This window comes from Protopterus annectens, chromosome 7.part0 (genome assembly GCF_019279795.1).
Source record: "Protopterus annectens isolate FY-2018-M chromosome 7.part0, PAN1.0, whole genome shotgun sequence".
Lineage (NCBI taxonomy): Eukaryota > Metazoa > Chordata > Ceratodontiformes > Protopteridae > Protopterus > Protopterus annectens.
Genome location: NC_056739.1, coordinates 552127193 through 552150749, shown reverse-complemented (window position 1 = coordinate 552150749; position 23557 = coordinate 552127193). Strand labels below are relative to the sequence as shown.

General features: G+C 45.7%; 1 protein-coding gene across 1 annotated transcript in view; it reads left to right on the top strand.

The window, feature by feature from the left end:
* LOC122806591 (C4b-binding protein alpha chain-like) overlaps positions 1 to 23557 on the top strand; it is a gene marked incomplete in the record, with an annotated part of 1299259 nt that overhangs the window by 939143 nt on the left and 336559 nt on the right. Inside the window, 1 exon segment of the mRNA XM_044077140.1 lies at positions 8275 to 8317. Within this exon segment, the coding sequence (XP_043933075.1) occupies positions 8275 to 8317 (43 nt within the window).

Genomic DNA, 23557 nt, shown 5'->3' with positions numbered 1-23557 from the left:
CTCTTCTTCACCTCTCTTCCACACTCAGCATTACTCTGAACTATTGATCCCAAATATTTAAACTCATCCACCTTCACCACCTCTACTCCTTGCATCCTCACCATTCTATCCTCCCCCTCATTCACACATATGTATTCTGTCTTAGTCCTGCTGACCCTCATTCCTCTTCTCTCTAGAACATCTCTCCAGGGTCTCCTCCACCTGTTCCCTACTGTCAATACAGATCAGTGTCATCTGCAAACATCATAGTCCATGGGGACTCCTGTCTGATCTAGTCTGTCAACCTGTCCATCACCATTGCAAATAAGAAAGGGCTCAGAGCTGATCCTTGATGTAATCCCACCTCCACCTTAAATGCATCTATCACTCCCACTGCAGACCTCACTGCTGTCACACTACTTTCGTACATATCATGTACCACTCTTACATACTTCTGACAATCGACTTCTTCATACAATACCACAACTCCTCTCTAGGTACCCTGTCATATGCTTTCTCCAAGTCTACAAAAACACAATGCAACTCTTCCTGACCTTCTCTCTACTTCTCAAACAATCTCAGAGCAAACATTGCATCTGTAATGCTCTTTCCCGGCATGAAACCATACTGCTGATCACTAATCATCACCTCCCTTCTTAACCTAGCTTCCACTACTCTTTCCCATAACTTCTTGCTGTGACTGATCAGTTTAATAACTCTGTAGTTACTACAGCTCTGCACATCACCCTTATTCTTAAAAATCGGTACCAAAACACTTTTTCTTCATTTCTCAGGCATCCTCTCACTTTTCAAGATTTCATTAAACAATCTGGTTAAAAACTCCACTGCCATTTCACCTAAACACCTCCATGTTTCCACAGGTATGTCATCTGGACCAACAGCCTTTCCATTCATTATCCTCTTCAAAGCTATCCTTACTTCCTCTGTGCTAATCCATTGCACTTCATGGTTCACTATCCCCACATCATCCAACCTTCTCTCCCTCTCACACTCTTCATTCATCAACCCCTCAAAGTACTCTTTCCATCTGCTCAACACACTCTCCTCGCTTGTGAGTATGTTTCCCTCATTATCCTTCATCACCTTTACCTGCTGCACATCTTTCCTAGCTCGGTCCCTCTGTCTAGCCAATCGATACAGGTCCTTTTCTCCCTCCTTAGTGTCTAACTTTTCATACAACTCTTCATATGCCTTTTCCTTCGCCACCTCTCTCTCTGCCGTGCACCTCATCGCCTTATACTCCTGACTACTTTCTTCATCTCTCTGACAATCCCACTTCTTCTTTGCCAACCTCTTTCTCTGTATACTCTTCTGTACTTCCTCATTCCACCACCAGGTCTCCTTGTCGCCCTTCCTCTGTCCAGATATCATGCCAAGCTCCTTTCTAGCTGTCTCCCTTACTAGCTCTGCTGTAGTCATCCAGCTATTCGTTAACTCTTCACTGCCACCCAGTACCATCTTAACTCTTCCCTGAACCTCCACCTCACAATTACCCTTTTTCAATTTCCACCATTTGATCCTTGGTGCTTCCCTCACACTCCTCCTCTTCTTGATCACCGTCATCCTACAAACCACCATCCTATGCTGCCTTAACTACACTTTCCCGGTCACCACTTTACAGTCTCCAATCTCCTTCAAACTGGGCCTCCTACATAGGATATAATCCTGTGTGCATCTTCCTCCACTCTTGTATGTCACCCTATGCTCCTCCCTCTTGTTAAAATATGTAATCAGCACAGCTGTGTCCATCCTTTTCGCAAAATCCACTACCATCTAACCTTCTGCATTCCTTTGCTTAACACCATACCTACCCATCACTTCCTCATCTCCTCTCTTCCCTTCACCAACATGCCCATTGAAATCTGCTCCAATCACCACTCTCTCACCCTTGGGTACAGTCATCACCACTTCATCCAACTCACTCCAAAATGTTTCTTTCTCTTCCATCGCACACCCAACTTGTGGAGCATATGCACTAAACAGTCATCATTACACCCATCAATTTCCAGCTTCATAAACATCATTCTATCCGACACTCTTTTCACCTCCAAAACACTCTTAGCGTACTGTTCCTTCAGGATAACTCCAACACCATTTCTCCTCCCTTCCACACCATGATAAAACAATTTGAATCCACCTCCGATACACCTAGCCTTACTCCCCTTCCATCTTGTCTTTTGCACACACAATATACCAACCTTCCTTCTGTCCATCATATCGGCTAGCTCTCTCCCTATATCAGTCATACTGCTAACATTCAAAGTTCCGACCCTCACTACCACAGTCCTAGCCTTTCTCCTCTCTTCCTGCCTTCGGCCATGCCTTCCCCCTCTTCTTCGGCCAACAGTAGCCCAATTTCCGCCAGCACCCTGTTGGCTAACAGTACTGGTGACAGCCATCATTAACCCGGGCCTCGACTGATCCGGTACGTAAATATTTACTGCTGTCCGCATGAATGATTTGGTGAAGTTTTACGCCAGATGCCCTTCCTGATGCAACTGTCCGCATTTATCCGGGCTTGGGACCGGCACAAAGAAATGCACTGGCTTGTGCATCCTACCAATTGGACAAATTCTGCACAAGGACTCCCCACAGTCAAGTCGGTTTATGCTTTTCCCCCTCTGCCTCTCCTCTCGAAGGTTCTGCTTAAGATCAAACAGGACAAGCCAAGGATAATACTGATTGCACCAGACTGGCCACGCCAGCACTGGTACCCCCTCTTGCGCAGTATGACACTGCTGGAACCATGGCACCTGCCTCAGACCCCTTCCCTGCTGTCCCAGCAAGTGGGCCAGATTCTGCACCCTCATCTTCAAACCATGAACTTTGCAGCATGGCTAATTACTTGAGCTCTCCAATAGCATCCCTCAGTAAGCAGGTGCTAGATGTCATTCTGAAGGCAAGGAGGCCTAATACTAGAAAATCCTATGCTGAAAAGTGGAAAAGATACTGTTCCTGGAGCCAGACTCGGGGGATGGGCACAGCGGTGCCCAGCTTGCCTCATATTCTTCAGTACTTAACAGAAATGCTCCACAAGGGCCTATCCTTCTCGTCAATTAAAATTCATGCCTCTGCCATTTCAGCTCATTATAATACTGAGCCACCCCTCTTCTTTCACCCTCTTCTAAAACAATTCCTTAGAGGGGCCAAAAATTTAAGACCCCCCCCCAGGAGAGCCCCTACTCCAGCCTAGGACCTTAATTTTGTATTGGAAAAGCTCACTCGCCCTCCCTTTGAGCCAGCTACAAAAGCAGTTGAAATTCCTTTCTTGGAAAACAGCATTCCTTCTAGCCATCACTTCAGCAAGAAGAGTGTCTGAATTACAGGCCCTCATGGCAGTGGAACCCTTAATTATCTTCCATGCAGACGGGATTTCCCTCAGGACCAGTCCTTCCTTTATGCCCAAGGTGGTGTCTAGTGTGGCCCTAAATCAGCCCATTCATTTGCCTACTTTCTTCCCTAATCCACAAAACAAAGGAAAATGAATATTGCACACTCTGGACATGCATAGACAACTTGGATTTTATTTGGACAGGACTAAGCCTCTCAGAAAATCTGAACAGCTGCTAGTTGGCTTTGCTGCAGGGGCAGAGGGAAAGGCCATTTCAAAGCAAACCATTTCCAAATGGATAGCCCATTGCATTAGTTTCTGTTACAAGCACCATGGAAAACCTACCCCAGAGGGGATAAGATCACATTCCACCAGGGCTGCATCTACCTCTGCAGCGTTTCTCAGAGGAGTCCCTACCAGGGACATCCTAGAAGCTGCTACCTGGAGCTCTGTACATACCTTCACCAAGCATTACCACATGCCTCTTATTTCTAAATCCAGAGATGGTTTTGCCACTGCAGTCTTGCAGGGCTTAATAGCTGGCCCTAATGCTCTCCAACTTCCTCCTCCCTTAGCTTTGGGAATCAACCGAAATGTGATGACTACAACAGTGAAACCAGAAGAACATAGTACAGTTATGTACACTTAACATAAATGTAGATGTTCGAGTGTATTCACTGTTGCAGTCCTGATTACCCTCCCTCCAGCCCCCCTGACTTCTCTTGGCTCTACCTTTCCTTCTTGTTTGGTATATTTAAGTTTTCTGGTGTATTTGCTTTTTGATGGACGTGTACTATAACATATAATTGCTTCCCATTGTGGGGGCACCTGACATCTAGGGCAAGAAAAACTGATGTAATGGCGTCAGCTGCATGTTTTGTACCCCTGACGACCTGACGTCATGGAAGAAGAGACAGCATCAGACGCAGGAATCCGATCTGGTATTCAGGCCAGCTGAGGGCTACCTGCAGGCAGATAACCGAAATTTGATGACTGCAACAGTGAATACACTCTAACATCTACATTTATGGTAAGTGTACACAACTGTACTTTCCACAAGTCTCCGGCGTTTTCCCAGGATGCTCAGGACTCTCCTTCCCCCAGAGGCAGAGGGGGATTTGACAGACGCCGCCCTAGTGGCAGAGGGGGTCCTAAGAATTTTGGGTCCCGAGAACCCTTCTCTAATAATCCTGGACAGCAGCCCTGAGGGGGTTGCCTAACTGTTAATCTGTGGAGGCAGTTGGGGGTCATTTGTCACCACACCCCTTAGCATGGGAGTCCATAACAGATCAATGGGTGTTGTGCATCATATCCAGAAGATATTCCGTTCTATTCCTGGAATCTTCCCCATCCAACAAAGCCATCTCGAACGTCCCACCTGTGCAGCGGGAGGAGGCAGCAGTACAAATAGATTCACTGCTAAGGAAAAGTCATCCAATCGGTCCCCTTAGACCAGTCTGGATTTGGAGCTTATTCCAGGTTCTTTTTAGTGCCAAAAAAGATGGGGGCCCTCAGAGCAATCTTGGATCTGTCCAAATTGAACCTGTCTGTAACCAAGACAAAATTTCAGATGGTCATGATTCAATCTGCAGGCCAGAGACTGGATGTGCTCACTCATTCTCCAAGGCGCGTACTATCACATCAAGATGGAGAGGTGCTTCCGGAGGTTCCTTCGCTTCCGGCTGGGAGCCAGTCATCAGTTTTGAGCCCTTCCTTTTGGTCTCACCCCCCCCCCCCGGGTGTTCACCAAGGTAATGGCAGTAGTAGCGGTTTCAGTACCTGGATGATTGGCTCTTCACTGCCGTTTCAGAGGATCTACTTTGTCAGGCCAGGGACTCTCTCCTCTGGCTAGCCAACAAGTTGGGCATCACAGTCAACATGAACAAATCTGCTCCTGCTCCTGGCTCATGTCTTAGATTTCATCAGGGCATGGTTGGACACAATGCAAATGAGTGTGTTCCTCACATCAGATAAGGATACACAATCTGAGGTTACATGTCTTACACATCCTTCAGACCCATTTACTGACAGCCGAGGCAGTGTTAATGGCATTAGGGTCTATGGCGGCCACAATCAATCTTCTTCCAGTGGCGCATCTTCATATGAGTTTTTTAGCGGACACGTGCGGTTCAGTGGTCCCTGTTAGACCTCCCTTTGTCCTTTCCAGTGAGAATCTCGAGAGAGTGCAGGAACTCCCTTCGGTGATGGATTCAGTTCCCAGATCTCCTCAAAGGACGCCTGCTTCAGCCTGCCTTTCCCAAGACCACAGTGACCATGGACACCTCCCTATTAGGGTGGAGGTCACTGCTCAGGAATGTCATTCCAAGGCACGTGGTCCCCTTCACATTAATGTTCTAGAGATGAGAGCGATTCTACTTGCGTTGCAGACCCTTCATGCTCCTCTTCCGCTAGGAATGGTTGCAATTCAGACGGATAATATGTCAGTGGTCTGGTGTATCAGCAAACAGGGGGGAACCAGATCTTATCCCCTTTATCAAGAAGCCTTGAGAGTGTGGGAATGGGCCATCTCCACTGGCTGTTTTCTGGTAGCAACGCACATTCCAGGACGGTCCAGCATTCTAGCAGACAGACTCAGCAGATCTTTCCTGATGCCTTACGAGTGGTCTCTGAATCCTTCAGTAGCAGAACAGATCTTTCCAGAGTGGGGTTGTACTTGCTGTGATCTCTTCGCATCTCCTTCCAGAGTGAAATGCAGCGAGTTTTTTGCTCTGACCCCCCCCCCCCCTGCCCCGAGGAACCCCACCCCTCAGAGATGCTCTAATTCATGCATGGCCTCCCAGTCATCTTTATACATATTCTCCTCTTTCCTTTATGTCAAAGGTTCAGCAGAAAGCCTGAAGGCTGGGGAGCACTGTGATACTCATCGCCTCATTCTGGCCTAGACAGGTTTTGTTTTACTTACTCTGGTCTCATCTAGTTGTTCCACCATGGACTTTGGATCCGGTTTCGGATCTTCTCTTGCATCCCTCTGGGACCCCACACCTGGACCTGGACAGTCTGAAGCTCACTGCTTGGCTGCTCCAGTTCCCGTGATTATTAGGACTCCTGGTTTGTCATCCCCTGTTAAGTCCATTCTGGTAGCGGCTCACAAATCTTCTACCAAAAAAGTGTATCGTAGTAAATGGAAACGTTTCTCTATATGGGCCTCTCATCAGCCTTGGACCCTTTTACTGCACCTCCTTCGTCAGTCGTAGATTTTCTGGCTAGCATTTTTCAACAGGCGCCAGTTCCTCTACGGTTAAAGTCCAACTGGTAGCCATTGCTAATTTTCATGTGGGGGTAAATATGTCTTCATTGACTTCCTCTAAACTTTGTAAGACTTTTCTTAAAGGTGCCTTTCTTCTTAGACCCCCCCAGTAAAGGATCCTATCCTGCCATGAGACCTTATCTTACTGTTGCAGGCATTGGTTTCTCCCCCCTTTGAGCCTGCGGCTTCAGTGGACTTGCAATTTTTGACCTGGAAAACTGCCTTTTGGTCACCATCACTTCGGCAGAAGGGTGTCAGAGCTTCAGGCTCTTTCAATCAAAATGCCCTACATGATTTTTCATAAAGATAGGTTATTGCTAAGCATTAACCCGTCCTTCCTAACATAGCTTCAGAAGCCAATATTAATCAAACCATTAACTTGCCAGTCTTTTTTCCTAACTACCAGGACAAAGGGGAATATAGGTTACATTTATTAGATGTGCATAAACAACTGAGGTTTTACCTACACAGGACTAAACCCTTCCACAAGTCTGATCAACTTTTTGTGTCTTTTCCCAAACCTTTCTTTGGTAAACCAGTTTTGAAAGTGACAGTTGCTCGCTGGATTTTACAATGCATTGGCCAAGCCTATTTGGAGAGAGGTCTGTCTCTGCCAGGAAAAGTGAAAGCTCATTCAACAAAATCTATGGCTATGTCAGTGGCCTTTTGGTCTAGGGTATCTTTGGATGATGATTGTTCAGCTGCCACTTGGGCCTCATCTCATACCTTTATTTTGCATTACAAATTAGACATCTCTAAGAAGAGCATCCTTTGGCTCTGCGGTGCTCCGAAACATAGTACCATGAGGGCCACCCAAGAGTTTGGTAGCGGGGGACACTGTCCCACAGGTTGAAGATCAAATGAAGTAAACCACTTCAGATAAAGAAGTTATATACTCACCATAACGTTCCATCTGAGTAGTTGTACTTCATTTGTCTTCAACCGTCCCCCCTCCTTCCCCCTAACCTTATCATTCAGATTGATATGTTTCTTATCACATGGTTATTGTTGGGATCATTGGTCCTGTCCATGCTAAAGGTTTTCGTATTGGTTATCTTGGTGATAAGATGTCATTGGGTCAGGTGTCTGATCTCTGTTAGGTAGCAAACTCGGTCTACGGGGAGAAGTGAGACTGGGGCATTATGGGTAATGGGAGGTGCATGGATCTCTGAGCCATAGCTGGAAAATGTGGCCATGTCGGATCCGATGCAGATGGAACGTTTTGGTGAGTACATAGCTTCTTTTTTCCTCCATGTGTGTTCTTGCTCCTTTCCCTGCTGCATGTCACTTCTTTCTTTATGCAGCCTTCCCCCTGTGTAGTGGGTAGAGGTGTTAGCCAAGAGCTAACATTACACACATAATTCACAAACATTTGCTCTGACCTTTTTAATGTGTTGGTAGTAATTGGATTAAGAAGTGAAACACACCAGTGTTAAGATGGCTCCCATCTTAATTATGCCAAGTTATATATAGCTCTCAGGCCATTGATCAGTACACTATTGGTCACGTGTTATCCACAGTCTCTTAACTTGTAAGCCTGCTTTTGAAGGTATAATAGAAATTTCTTGGATGTGCTTTTGTCTTGCATATTTAGCAGGATTTTACCACATGTTTTGTTACAATTCTTTCCATCACAAACTGCAGACTAAGACAATTATTATTTTTTCTTACACAGCATTCATCCTCGTCCTAATCTGGTGCTTGAAAAAGAAAGATGGGTAAGATAAAAAATCATATTGCATTTGATAACTTGACTTAGACTCACAGTCATATCGATGAACTGTTATGAGTTGTGATTTGTTGGTATTTTTGATGCATGTGCTAACCTTGTAATATTTTACCAGTACTGTTTTGTTTGCACCTTAATTCAAAGGAGCAATGTTCCATTTGCCCTTGCTCATTAAGATGTTTGAGTATGCATAGTACTGGGAAAGTAGTTTAAGGGCATTCTTGAAATTCCATCAGTCCGCAAATTTGTTATCGGAATATCAAAATTTGTTTCCCTCCCTGTTATCAGTGTAACCTTCCCTGGGTCATACATCTGATGAGACAGTATAAGCATAGGGCTATGTAGGTAGAGATATGAGCATAGAGCCTCAGACTAACTCGCCACCAGCCCGAATACAGGTCATGTATCTGTTGTCTGGTCATTAGTACCGTAGCTTCTTAAACAGGTAAGTGCCCAGTGGGGGGAACCTTCCTTTATTTAAATTGTTTTGCAATATCTGTAGTAAATGTCAGCTAGGAGTGGTAAGTGTGTGTGTGATAGGCAAATCCCATATAAAGATCTTTCAGTGTCTCTTCTGCCTAGAGACAGAATACAGCTACAAAGCCCTGTTCCATTTAACAATTTGTGCCATATACTTTGTCATCCCATCTGTTTTTGCTCAACACTTTCTTGGAGGTCCTACAACTGAAGCTTTTGCCCACTCCAAGATGACGTATCCCACTTCCCAAACATACCTCTAGCCCACAAGAAAAAGATCAAAAGGCTTAGGCCAGATTCTCAATTTACCTACTCTAATTGCAATGAACCAACTCAAGTTCCTGAACCTGCAGTATGTCCAACTCCACTGCCGATGCCCTCTATTGTGACCCTGACAGCAGCTGGTATGGTATCAGAAGGGCTTATGTCTGAGGAAATCCCTCCTACAAAGAAGGGAGAACTGTTGATTATAATTTGTTTGTCCTGTAGTCATCCCATGAATCCTAGTCTGGGAAAAGATCTCCAGTAGGTTAATTGAGATAGGTCATGGGTCTAAACTCTGATTGATTCAAGTGAACTTTGCACAATGAAGAAATTACAAAAAACTAAGCATGTCACTTCTCCCCCATTTAGAGAGAAGGAATGGATGGAATTTTCTCTTGGCCTGCTGAAGGCCATTATAACCCTGCAACCACCTTCTTTTTTTGCCCAACTTCTATCCCCAACGCCTCAAGAACTTACTGTGGAGTCCTCTTTCTCTGAAGATGCCCCTAACTATTCCCTAGCCTACTCTCTCAAATTTACTTCCATGACCAAATTCCTTCTGATGATGAAGACTGCATCTCCTCTGACTCTGTTATTGAAGAGGCTTTATTGGGGACACTGTTATAAACATAATGAAATGTGGAGTGGAAGTCTAGTCAGATTACAGTGGTCCAGAAAAGGTATTACAACCTGCTTGAAATGGGCACTTCTGCCCCTTCACCTGTTCTTCCAGTTCGGGAGGTCTTCTTGGATGCCTTAATGTGTTCAGCTACCCTTTATTCACAGCCTCCTGCCCCTAATAGGCAAGACACATTTTACAAGGTTCCTGATGAACTTAAGTTCTTGTATAAAAATCGTATGGCAGACCCTCCTACAGTAACACACGCACACTTTTCTGATAAACCTTCAAAACAGCTTCCCACTGCCAGTGTTTTCGCTTCAGGTAAAGACATTGGGGCTGTGGATAAGTTGGGGGTGAGGGGAAAGTATATGCCTCTTTTGAGCTGGCATTCCTGCATTCAGAGCTGTTAAATACTAGACCAAGATGTCCACATACCTGTTAACTATAATCCAGTCCTTAAACAAGGTAGTGGTGGCTTCATGGGGATCAGATTCCAAATAGCAAATGCCTGATTTAATCAGGCTACTCACATGGCCAGACACAGTATAAAATGTAGTCATGCTGTGGCAGCCTCTTTCAGAACAGCTACTGGCCCAGTAGCTGCTGTTCTGAAAGCAGCAGCTACTGGCCCAGTCACAGGTATGCATGGTTGGGCAATCAGCTCATGCAGGAAGACTTCAAAGCTTAACTTATTGATGCTCCTTAAGACAGAAACCTTCTGTTTGGTCCACAAGCAGCTAACTTATTTAAAACTCTTCCAGGAGCAAGGAAAAATAAAATGCAGACAGATTCTGCTGTGCCTGGATACCAGAGGAATTATGCAGCCAAGACCTGTTTTGATAGAAGGGACTCGGACCTATTCAGAAACGCAAGGTGGCACCCCAAAAAGATTTCCAGAGAAAACAGAGGGATCCCACATCTGGGAGGCCTCCCTTTTGGGGGGAAAATCCCTATGACTGTGTACAAATGACCACCCTTCCACCCTCAGTCCTGTTCATTCCCTCACCATAATGCTAATTCAGTCAACCTCGAGTTGGGAAATAATCTCCTCAGACCACTGGATGTTTTTATCATAAAAGGGTTATGCCATGTCCTGGGAAGAACTTCATCCATGGAATGACGTACCCGCCCTCCACACAGCCAAGTCCATATTTGACTAACCACACTCCAAGTATTACCAAAAGGCACTGTAGAGCAAGTGCTCACAGAATTTATAAGAAGGGTTTTTTCACCCCAAACTCTTCATAGTTCCAAAAGACCATACTAGATCTCTCTCTCTCTCTCTCTCTACTAAACATTTTCTTAAAAGTGCCAACCTTCATATTGCTCATTCCAGAATTAACACTTTTGCCTTTCATTTTTTTTTTTTAATTTTATTTATTTATTTATTTATCATTTATTGACTGGGAAAATCCGACTAGGTTCCACAGAGCCTGTTTTCAGCGGAGGCCCGGGGAGAAATGCTCCAGATGCATGTCTTTGGAATGTGGGAGGAAACCGGAGTACCCCGAGGAAACCCACGCAAACACAGGGAGAACATGCAAACTCAACACAGAAGGCACCCCAGCCGAGAATCGAACCGGAGAACCTCTTGCTGTGAGGTGACAACGTTAACCGCTGCACCACTGTGCCGCCCCTTTCATGGTTCCTCATGCATACCTAGTCTTTCTGGATCTAAAGGATGCCTGCCTTCATATTCACATTTACTCTTCCTGCAGGAGCTCCTTCAGGTTCTGTACTGGCTCATCTCCCTTTCAGTTTACTGCTTTGCCTTTTGGGCATTCCACAGACCCAGCAGTTTTCACAAAGTGTCTAGCACCGGTGGTAGCAATCAAGGAATTCATATTTTCCACTACTTAGATGATGTGCCAATCCAGGCTACATTGCCAGAGATCCTGCTGTAATATCTCCAGGAGTTCACTGTCAAGTACAAAATGTCCTCCCTCCAGCCCACTCGGGACCTAGTGTTCCTGGGCTGCAGATTGGACACCGGATTGATGTAGGTCTACTTGCCTCAAGGAAAAGTGCAGAACCTTGCAGTTTACTTACACAGCCTTTTATTCTTGACTGATGCTCGGCCAGGGAAATCTTAGAGCTGTAGAATGGAAGGCAACAAGTATCCTAATGGTACCTCTAGCCACATTGCACATCTGGAAAATTTAGTAGTACCTGAAAAACAGTATGGTCCAAACACACTCACCCGCTAGACACTGTAATTCCCTTCATATCTTGTCCTGGAAGGAATTCCCATGGTAGGTAGACTAGGTGAAACTTAACCCAGGGCTCCACTTCATCTCACCAGTTCCTGTTCCGGAAATCTATACGTGCCTTGGATGAGATCAGGGGGACCTGGACAGGCAGTCTGTGTCCAGAACAGATGGCAACCCCAACTTAAAGGAACACAGCAACCTGAAAGAAATGAGGGCCATCATCCAAGCTCTTCAAGTCTTCTCCCATATCTGGAAACCATGTCCACTTAGAGTATTCACAGACAACACAATGGTTATGTGGTAAATAAACACGGAAGGAGGCACCAGTTCATAAGGATTGGGCAGAACAGCACACAGATCCTGAGACCTCAACACCCAGAAAAGCATATCTGTATTTGCCATATACATCCTATCATAGGACAGTGTGTTGGCAGACTTCTTAAGAAGGGCCTTGGAGGACCCTCACAAATTGCCACTGAACAGGCATGTCTTTGGACATGCTGAGGTATACCTCAGAATAGAGGTGGTGTTGACTCAGAGAGCAACAACCCCCCCCTTATGCACCAGGACCCCTGCCATTTAGTGTGGACTGATGCTTTCAGCTATCAGTGACCTGGAATGTTTTTCTATGCCCCCCCAAACACCTTTTATTCCAAGGGATCTACTGAAGATTCATAAAGAAAAAGTATTAGTGGTCCCCTTTTGGTCAAGGCAGCATTGGTTCTCAGTTCTTTTTCTTCTTCCCAAAGGTAATCCCTCCAAACTGCCACAAAAAGTCAAACCTCATCAAGGATCGCTACCACATCCCAACCTTTTGTCCTTAAGCCTGTGAATGAGATGGTTCTGGTTCTTTCATGGACCACTTTTCAGAAGATGTAATCAAGTTTCTCGAAAAAGAGAGAGGGAAACCTTACACAGCCAAATGGAAAATATTTTCTTTCTGGTGTCACAGAAATTACCAGACCCCCAACAAATCATAGGTGCGGTTCATTCTAAAGTATATGTGTGAGTTCATGGGTGCAGGCCTGTCTTACTCCTCTGTCAAAACCCACCTGTCAGCTGTCTCTGTTGGTATGGCCCTCAGTCCATGTATTATGTCTAGACCTGAGGTTGAGCAATTCTTTAGAGGTTCAGCATCTTAGACCACCAAGGAAACCTGTACCCTCTTCTTGGGACCTCAACTTTGTGCTGGAAAAGCTTACTCTGTTTCCTTTATAACCAAGCAGCCTTAGCAAATCATAGTTCTGCATCTGATAGCGTATTCTGCTTCTGGCTTTCACTTCTGATAAGAGTTTGAGTGACATTCACTCGTGGCCAGTCATCCCTTTCTTATTTTCTCACAAGGACAAGGTGACCCTAAGGGCTAACCCCTCCTTCATGCCAGAAGTAATGAACAAGCCCTCTGCCAACAAGCTTATCAATCTGCCTTTCTTCCCCAACCCACAAAATGGTGGGTGGCAGGTGGGGGATTCCTACACACTGTAAATGTTCATAGACAGCTGAGGTTCTATTTGGATAAGACCAAATCTGATCATACATCAGATAAACTTATTTGTTAATATAATCAAAACTTGGCAAGCCAGCATCAAATGAAGCACTGCAATCTGGATCTCTAAGTTCATCATCATTTGTTATTCTGTACATGGCAAATCCTTGTCCTCATGCACTCAGGCTCACTCTACCAGGACAGTGTCATCTTCTGAGGTCTTCTACAGAGTGGTGTATGCCAATGCTATATTGGAAGCTGCCACAAGGTCATCTGCACCCACCTTTACTAAACTCTACAGGATTGATGCATTTTCAAGGTCCAGAGCTGCCTTCACTAGGTTAGTCTTCAGTCCTCTGGCTTAGAGATGGTCTGAAGATGTTCATGCTTCAGTGTTGCAGTCCTCACATGTAGGATTTCCTGGCCTTTAATCCTTTTGCCGGCCCAACTACCAGAGTAAAAATTTCACTCCTCCTTAGGTTGGCAGATGTTCTATCCGACGTTAGTATGCTTGGGTATATAGGGAACCATCTGACTCCATACCACCAGTCTTTTCTTGCCATTGGTAATTCAGTGCATAGGTCGGTCCATGCCAGAAAAAAGTAATTTGAAAGCTAAGTATCCCATTGGCGAACTTTTTTTTTCTCCTTGCTTTAACTCCTGTCAGATAAGGTTAGCAGTTGTCTCCACTATGGTAAGCCAATCCCACACAGAGATTTCAGTTTGCTGTGTCACCTGTCTAGGTCCTGATCACAATGTTCCTAAGTGTCATTTCTGCGCCTGTTTCAACTCGAGGACTGTCAGGTATAAGGCCAAGATTTTAGCTAGGCATCTTAGTCTCCCATTTACTTTACATTGTCCGATGGCATCCGCCTGTTTTCCTGTGGTTGAGCTCCCTAAGCTTAGGAAGGGCAAGGAAAAATGACCCAAGCTTAGAGCCTCTGATTACAATCGATCTCCATCTGCTAGTACTCCAAAGCTCATCACTGAGGAATGTGATGCACTTTTGCCTCCTTCTGCGATTAAGGTTGTGGCACAGGCCTCTGTCAAGACCTGTCCCAAGTCTAACATACAATCAGATTCCTCAACTTCTAAGCAGACCTTGCTTCTTAGTTTGTTGGTTGAATCTGGGGTTGCTCAGCAGGCTTCTGCTTCCGATGAGCGATCTTTTACTGGTGATGTTCCTTTGCAGCATCAGCTCATTCTTAGAGAGAGACTGCTGTAAGGATTGCTGATGTACCTAGGCCCAAGGCCAGCACTGCCTCTAAGAAAAGTTCTGCCTCAGGCTCTATGTCTAGGCCTACTTGATCCCATGCACAGGGGATATCAGCAAAGCCTGGTGAGGTTAGCTGAAAATCCTATTTCTATAGTCAGAGCTAGGCAACTTGCTTTGGAGTCTTGCCCAGAGAACAGGAAGTAGGGATCGTACCCCTGAGGTTTTCTTTGAGCCTCTTGATTCTGATGATTCTGACCAGGAGGCTGTTTCAGGAAGGGGGACCCTTCCTTACTACTTTTAAAAATTCAGATACTGGAGAGAATCTGGCTTCAGCTTCGCCTTCTGAAGACAACACTTTTGGGGAAACTCGCCATGCCATGAGAACATTTCCAGTGGGAGGCACAGGAATACCCACAGTCAAAAAAGTGAGTTAGGGAGTTCCTTCACCTGCCAGCACAGAAACCTTTAGCTGTTCCTCCTGTGTTAGAGGTTGTAGAGGATGTTTTTATGGATTCTTTCTAGAGTCCAGAATCTCTTCCTTCAGCCCTTCGAAAACCAGACAGGTTCTACAGGGTGCTGGACTTGCATGAATACCTCTTTAAGAATACTTCTGCCGATCCAGAGATTGGCACTCCAGGAGCCAAAGGAGCAAGGGCAAGCTCTTCAAATAATCCTTTACCTGCTGACAAAGAAAGCAAGGCCCTTGATAGGTATGAAAAAAAAAAGTTTCCACTTCTGCTACCCTAGCCATGAGGGCCCTTAGTTTACAGTTTTATATGATCAAATACCAACAGCCTATTTTAGATCACATGAAGCAAAATATATCTTCCCTGGAGGACAGGAACATTTCCAAGGACTTTTTGGACTTTTGCCATTCTAGCTTCCAGATGGCTAGTTACTCATTACACTGTGGCTGTGGTGCTGTGGAGGCCTCTAGTTGAGCTGCAGTCTCTGGTTCTGTCATTAGAAGGCATGCTTGGCTTAGGGAGCAGACCCTCCCAGATCATGTCAAGTCCAGCCTCCTGGATGCACCCCTGGACAAAGACATTTTCTTTGGGCTAAAAGCTGAAGCTGTGCTCAAAAAGATAGAAGATAGAGCAAAATCTATGCAGACTGTTAGACGTCCTCCAAATTCAGCCTCTTAAGTTTAGTAGGAATTTTCTCACTAAACACTGTTTCTTTCCCCCTCAGAAATAAGCAGGCAAAGGAAACCCCAGACAGAGAGAGATCTCAAAGGCAACATCAGTCACAAAAGGCCCAGACAGTGGCTCTCAGAAAACCCCAGGCAAGGGAGTTCTAGGCCACAGGGTCCTGGCAGAGAGCAGCAATGACGCTCCCATTTCCCTACCCTTGCCCCCACCCTCTCCCAAAAAGATGGGAAGAAGGCTGTCCATATTCAAAGAAAATTGGTCCCTCACCACTTCAGACAAGTGGGTTCTGAATTTTGTCTCAAAGGGTTACAGGCTCTCTTTCAAAAAGCCATTAAGATAATCATGTTATCCAGATATTCCACAAAATCAAAGAGCAGAGTTCCTTTCTCAGATTCTCAATCTGTGCTCACAGAGCTCGGTTGAACCAGTCCCAGAACACCAAAAAAGAAAGGGGTTCTACTCCAGGCTATTTCTGGTTCCCAGAAAGGAAGGTTCTTTGCATCCTGTTCTAGACCTGTCCACCTTCAATCAGTCCCTGCTGGAACCAAAATTCAAAATGTTAACCCTTCAAAAACATTTAGCTCCGCAGGCTTTAGTGGTCACCCTGGATCTAAAGGATGGTTACTTGCACATTAATATAGAGGAATTGTGTAGATGTTTTCTATGTTTCAAAGCAGGTACCAGTCACTTTCAGTTCCCTGCACTGCCCTTTGGCTTGTCAGGCTCCCAGGGTTTTCAGAAAGTGCTTAGCCCCTGTGATCACCACCTTTAGCGCAAGAGGGCGTCCAGATTTATCCTTATCTAGATGACTGCCTTATTCAAGCTACAAGCCCGTCAGAGCTCCTCAGGGATTTGGCCTTTACTTAGAACCTCCTCACCTCCTTGGAGTTCACCATAAATCTACATAATTCCAACACAGACCCATCCACCAGGGTAGTGTTCTGGGGGCTTTTCTGGATTCTTCCCTTCAAAAGGCTTTTCTCCCTCCAGAAAATGTCTCCTTTCTGACTCAATACTTCCAAAACATTATGCAGAGACAATGCCTCTCAGCCAGGAAATTCCTCAGAGCATTAGTCCACAAGGCATCTTGTATCCTAATGATTCCTCTGGCCAGGCCACACATGAGGAGACTCCAGTGGTACCTCAAGAGTCTGTGGTGCCAGCACTCTCAATTGCCAGTGACCAAAATTCAGCTGTTCCTGTGCATCAAGAAGGAATTTGCATGGTGGGTGTCGCTCTTATGTGCATTAAGAAGATGATGTTCATCGTGTTTCACTGTTGCAGTCATGACTGTAGGGTTCTCCCCTGCCGGCAGGCAGCCCTCGGTCAGCCAGAATCCCAAAGTCTGGGTCCGGCGTCGGCTGTTCAACCCTGCTCCCTGACGTCAGAGCGCCTGGAGTATAAAGCTGACAGCCAACGCCATTTTCTCCAGTCTTTCTTGCCGTACGGTGAAAGCAGTTCGCAAGTGCCGGTCGGTTGACTCCTGATGAATATTTCTACGTACTTCGGTCCAAAGACTTTCTTCTCCACTCAAAGCTAAGTACCCCGTTGGGGAAACTTTTTTCTTGCTCCACTCCGATGTCAGAAAAAGTTAATAATTGTATTTCATGTGGGAAGCAAATACCTCATAAGGATTTTCATTCTTACTGTATTCCTTGCTTGGGCCCTGACCATGACGTAGCTAGTTGTCGGTTTTGTGCTAGATTCAATCAACTTACTATTAAGCGAAGGTACGATTTTGCCTTTCACTACTTCGGTAGACGCTTTAACTACAAAATGTCGTCGGATATGCTTCCATTTACCGGAGTTCACAAGCGTCGCAAGGATAAAGACAGGCCTCCGAGGTCCAAATCTGATGATAGCACACATGTGGAGCCAGCTTCAGGTTCGGCCGTCAGTGAGGCGCTTTTGTAGCCCCTGTCGTCGGCCATTTCAGAACTGATGGCCGAAACGGACTCTTATGAGGAGCCAACCAGGCCTTTAAATATCTCTGTTGCAGGACCTTCGGACAACGCTCCTTCAGATGGGTCCGGAGCCGCTGTGCAGGTACCGGCTTTCGAAGGGGTTTTCAGGCCTACTCAGCTTCAAGTAAAGGCAAAGCTAAGGACAAAGACTCCTTCTAAATCAAAGACTTCAACACAGGCTTCTTCTGAACCAGCTCCCAGGTCACAGAAACAGTTACTCAAGATGGCGGAGGATTTACTTACAATGATTAGGGGTTCTCATCCCCCTCCAGACAAAAGGCCAAGGCAGGATGTTTATTATGATTCCTTTGATCAGGCTTCTGTTTCCTCAGATGTCCTTCAAGGATGCATCTGCAGTCCTAAAAATGGGTTGTCCTGGCCTCAGGCAGCCCTTCGGTCGTCCGGATTCCAAAGTCTTGTTCTGGCCTCGGCTGATGTCGCACTTCACCCGACGTCATAGCTGCAGTTCAGCGGGTATAAAGGCATCAGCCGACGCCATTTTCCTCAGTCTTTCTTGCCGCATGGCTCCTGAAGCAGAAGCTGTTCGCAAGTGCCGGTCGGTCAGAACCAGAGATTACTACTACCGAAGACTTCTAAAAAGCTAAGTACCCCGTTGGGGACTCTTTCTTGCCTCAGCCGATGTCAGAAAAAGTGAATAACTGTTTAACTTGTGGGAAACAAATACCTCATAAAGATTTCCACTCTTACTGCCTACCTTGCTTAGGCCCAGACCACGACGTAGCAGCTTGTCTAGCCTGTGCTTCCTTCAACCGACGAACACTTAGACGTCGGTCGGAGTTTGCTGAGGAGTTTTTCGGCTCCGCTTTTGCTTATATCATGCCGTCGGAGACTCCGACTTCACAATTAACTAAAAAGCGTAAGGAAAAGGACCGACACTCGCGGTCCGCGGTTTCGGCCGAAACCGCGGTTAAGCCAACCGCGAGTGTCTCGGTTTCGGCTGAAACCGAGTCTGAGGTTCTTCCTTCGGCCGAAAGCTTGCCTCCTTCTACCGAGGCCTCTTCCTTGCCTCCTTCTACCGAGGCCTCTTCCAGCAGGGCTGAATCTGCTACGGAAATTCCTCCTACACTTAGTTTCACAGGACTTATCAGATACTATCCCCTTTGATGTATCTGCTCCAGCACGTGGAGCTGCTAGGCCCCCTGCCTCCATGTCAATTAAGGCTTTTGCCAGGGCCAAAGCAGCTAAATCTTCTAAGGCCGTGCCTGCTAAAACCCCCTCTCACAGGCCTACCTCTAGTACCCAAATGCTCAGTCTTGCAGAGGATCTCATTTCTTTAATCAGGGGAACCCAGTCTCACCCTGACAGGGCCTCTCAACCACCTCCAGAGAAGAGGCCTAGAGCAGAGCCCCCTGAGCCAGTTTCTTCAGATTACTCTTCTGATTCAGAAAATGCAAATCCTCCAGAAGGCCCTTATTCTCCTTATGAGGACTCTGATGCAGAGGATTCCATACCTTCTGCCTCTCCTCCTAGGAATTTTCTTTTGGGGAAACCTTGCATGCTATGAGGGAACAATTCCAATGGCAGGGCCAGGATTTTTCAGACTCTAGGAAGAGACTTAGGACCTTTTTGCATCTACCACAGCATAGGCCCTTAGCTATTCCTCCAGTACTTACAGTTGTGGATGATGCTTTTAATGATGCTTGTACTGCTCCTGACTCACTTCCTCCGGCCCCTGCTAAGCCCGACAGATACTACAGAGTGCCGGACACACATTATCATTTATATAAGGCTCCTATTGCAGATCCTGAAACTATTTCACAAGGCCCCAAAGCTGTAGCAGCTGCCTCTGCCAAAAAACCCCTCCCCTCTGACAGAGAATCTAGGGCACTGGAGAGATGGGGTAAAAAAGTTTATACTTCTGCTACTCTTTCGGCTAGAGCCTTAAACTGTCAATTCCACATGATTCAATATCAGGAATTCCTGTTAGATCAGCTCACTAAAAAACTTTCCTCGCCTGAGCCTTTAGACCGTAAGTCCCTGCAGGATTTGGTGCATAACACTCAGCAGGTCAGTAATCATTGTTTAAAATGCGGCTATGATGCATTGGAGGCTTCCTTTAGATCAGCTATGACTGGTACAGTGATCGGAAGGCATGCATGGTTAAAAGAGCAATCCTTATCAGACCATGTAAAGGCAAAGCTTCTAGATGCTCCCATGGAAAAGCACAGTTTGTTTGGTTCCCCTGCACAGCAAGTGTTGAAAAAGGTGGAAGAAAAAGCTAAATCTGTCCAGACAGTCAAGGATTTCTTACAGGTCCAGCCTCCGAGGTTTAGTAGAAACTGGCCTTCCAAGAATTGGTCCTTTCCAGACGCCACTAGAGCACAGAGAAGCAGGAATAGACGCCCTAGAGGCAGAGGTCAATCCAGAGGTGCCTACAGGGGACGTCAGTGGCAGCCTAACAGCCAGAGAAGTACTGCCACAGATCCAACCACTACCACTTCCACAGGACATTCGCAGTGACTTAGCTCTGAAACCGCCTACCAGGGAACAACTGGCAGCACCCTTAGGTGGAAAATTAGCCTTATTTTCAGCAAATTGGCATTATATTACAGGAGACAAATGGATTTTACAGACAATAGACAAAGGCTACAGGTTTCACTTCCATACTCCTCCAAGGAAGAGAGGAATGCCAAACCTGCCTCCAAACCAAATAACAAACGCTCTACAACAAATAGACCACTTAATAAGGTTAAGAGCTATAGAAAAGGTACCGCCTATGGAACAAGGACAAGGATTTTATTCAAGGCTTTTCCTGGTACCAAGAAAGGAAAACCTTTCCTATCCTCGACCTGTCCGCTCTAAACACATATCTTATTGTTCCAAAATTCAAAATGCTGACCCTACAGCAACTTCTTCCCATGCTGGGCAAGGAGTCTTGGCTGGTGACTCTGGATCTCAAGGAGGCATACCTGCACGTCCCCATACGACCAATTTGCAGAAGATACCTCAGATTCCTTGCAGGATCAGAGCATTATCAATTCTCAGCATTGCCTTTTGGCTTATCTACTGCGCCCAGAGTATTCACGAAATGCCTGGCATCAGTAATTGCTCATTGCAGGCTTCAGGGAATTCAAATTTATCCTTACCTGGACGACTGCCTGTTACAAGCGGACAGCAAAGACAAAATAACAAAAGATATGAAAAAAGTTATTCACCTGCTCCAAGCCCTGGGATACACAGTCAACACAAAAAAGTCAAGACTGATACCATCCCAAAGGATAACCTTCCTGGGTGCAGAACTGGACACATCAAACCAGATGGCATTCCTCACAGAAGAAAAACAAAGGCAGCTACCACTTTATTTCATGGCATTAACAACACAGAACCAGCTTACAGCAAGGAAAATCCTGCAAGCCCTGGGTTTCATGGCATCCTGCATAATATTAGTACCGCATGCCAGACTACATATGAGGAAGTTACAGTGGTACCTGAGGAATTTATGGTCTCAGCACAAACACAGCTTAGAAGCCCAAATTCCAATAATTCCATGCCTGAAACAAGAATTCCAGTGGTGGGCCCAGGCCTGCCAATTGAACAAAGGACTTCCCTTCCACAGGCCTCGCCCAAGCCAGACTATCACCACGGATGCTTCAGACCTAGGTTGGGGGGCGCACATGGTGGACAAGTGCATTCAAGGCTTATGGACTCAAGACCAGATGAGCTTACACATAAATCAAAAAGAGATGCTGGCAGTAAAACAGGCAATTCAGACATTCGGACCATTTCTTCAACAGGGCCAATTGCTGATAAGGACAGACAACACCACAGTTATGTGATATATCAACAAGCAGGGAGGCACACATTCATATCCTCTATGCCGGATGGCAATGGACCTCTGGAATGTGGCCCTGAGCCTCAACATTCAGCTCCAGGCCATATTTGTGCCAGGAAAAGAAAATATACTAGCAGACATCTTAAGCAGAACCACTACGGATGCCCACGAATGGATGCTGCATCCAGATATCTTTCAAACCATCACAAGGAAATGGGGACTGCCAGAAATAGACCTGTTCGCATCCCCACACAACCACCAATTGAAAAAATTCTGCACAAGGACATACCACCCACTTGCTTGGAAGGTGGACTCCCTATCCTTCAGTTGGGAAAACCTGACAGCATATGCATTCCCACCTCTTCCTTTGATGCACAAAGTGCTACTGAAGATCAAAGAAGAACACCCGAGGATCATCTTGATAGCTCCAGACTGGCCGAGGCAACATTGGTACCCGCTACTGAGGAGTATGTCCCGGGAACATGCATGGCCTCTACCCCTACTACCTCTTCTGCTAACACAGTACAACTTCAAAATCCTACATCCAAGCTTGAAAACCCTGCAGCTAGCTGCTTGGAACATTGCATAAGGAAAAATAACCCAGATTTATCTCAAAGGGTTAAAGACATTATCCTGGAGGCTCGCAGGCCCTCAACAAGGAAAACTTATTCAGCAAAATGGAAAAGATATCTCATTTGGAGTGCAACAAAAGGGGTAGATGCATCACTAGCAAACATAGCTAACATCCTGGAATATTTAGCAGAGCTTTTCCACAATGGCCTGTCTTACTCCTCCATTAAGATTCATGCATCAGCAATTTCAGCAGCATACAACATGGACCCTCCAGTCTTTTCTCAACCTCTACTCAGGCAGTTTCTCAGAGGAATTAAAAATGTAAAGCCACCAAGGAAACCACCATTGCCTACATGGGACTTGAACTTTGTGTTAGAAAAGTTGACACTTCCCCCTTTTGAACCAGCAGCAACAGCAGAATTACAGTACTTATCCTGGAAGACTGCATTCTTGCTTGCAATCACTTCAGCTAGACGGGTTTCTGAATTACAGGCTTTAATGGCAGTACAGCCCTTCCTTATCTTCCATCAAGATAGTGTCCATGAGAACTAATCCTACCTTTATGTCAAAGGTGGTCTCCAGGGTATCATTAAACCAAGCGATACACCTACCAACATTCTTCCCCAACCCGCAGAACAGGGAGGAAAGATTGCTGCGTACCTTGGATGTACACAGACAATTGCGCTACTACCTGGACAGAACCAAGAACAATAGAAAGACTGACCAGCTTCTGGTGGCATATGCAACAGGAATGGAAGGAAAAGCAATTTCAAAACAGACAATCTCAAAATGGATAGGAAATTGCATTAGATTTTGTTACTCTTTTCATGGAAAGGCAACTCCAGAAAACATCAGACCTCACTCCACAAGGGCTACAGCCACTACTACAGCTTTCTTACGAGGAGTGGCTACCAAAGACATTTTAGAGGCTGCTACTTGGAGCTCCGTGCATACATTTGCCAAGCATTATAATCTACCTTTATACTCCAGATCCCGAGCAGGTTTTGCCACTGCTGTTTTGCAAGGGATCTTAACCACACCATAAATTCTTAGTGCCTCCTCCCCCAGTTTGGCTATGGTATTCTACCCATTTGTTAGGACTGCAGATGCATCCTTGAAGGACATAGTACAGTTTTGTACCTACCATAAATGTAGATGTCCGAGAGGTATGCATCTGCAGTCAGGATTACCCACCCTCCTTCCCCTCTGTGGTACTCCTAGGGTATTTGCCCATCTTGTAGCTAGCTGGGGGAATCTATTATGGTGTATTTGTTTGTATATATGTACATACATGTTTATTTCTATTTGCTCTCTATTGTTTGGAAACATTTGCATTTCTCCAAATTTAGCCTTCCTAGAGGGCACCTGGCATCTGGGACAAGAAACACTGAGGAAAATGGCGTCGGCTGATGCCTTTATACCCGCTGAACTGCAGCTATGACGTCGGGTGAAGTGCGACATCAGCCGAGGCCA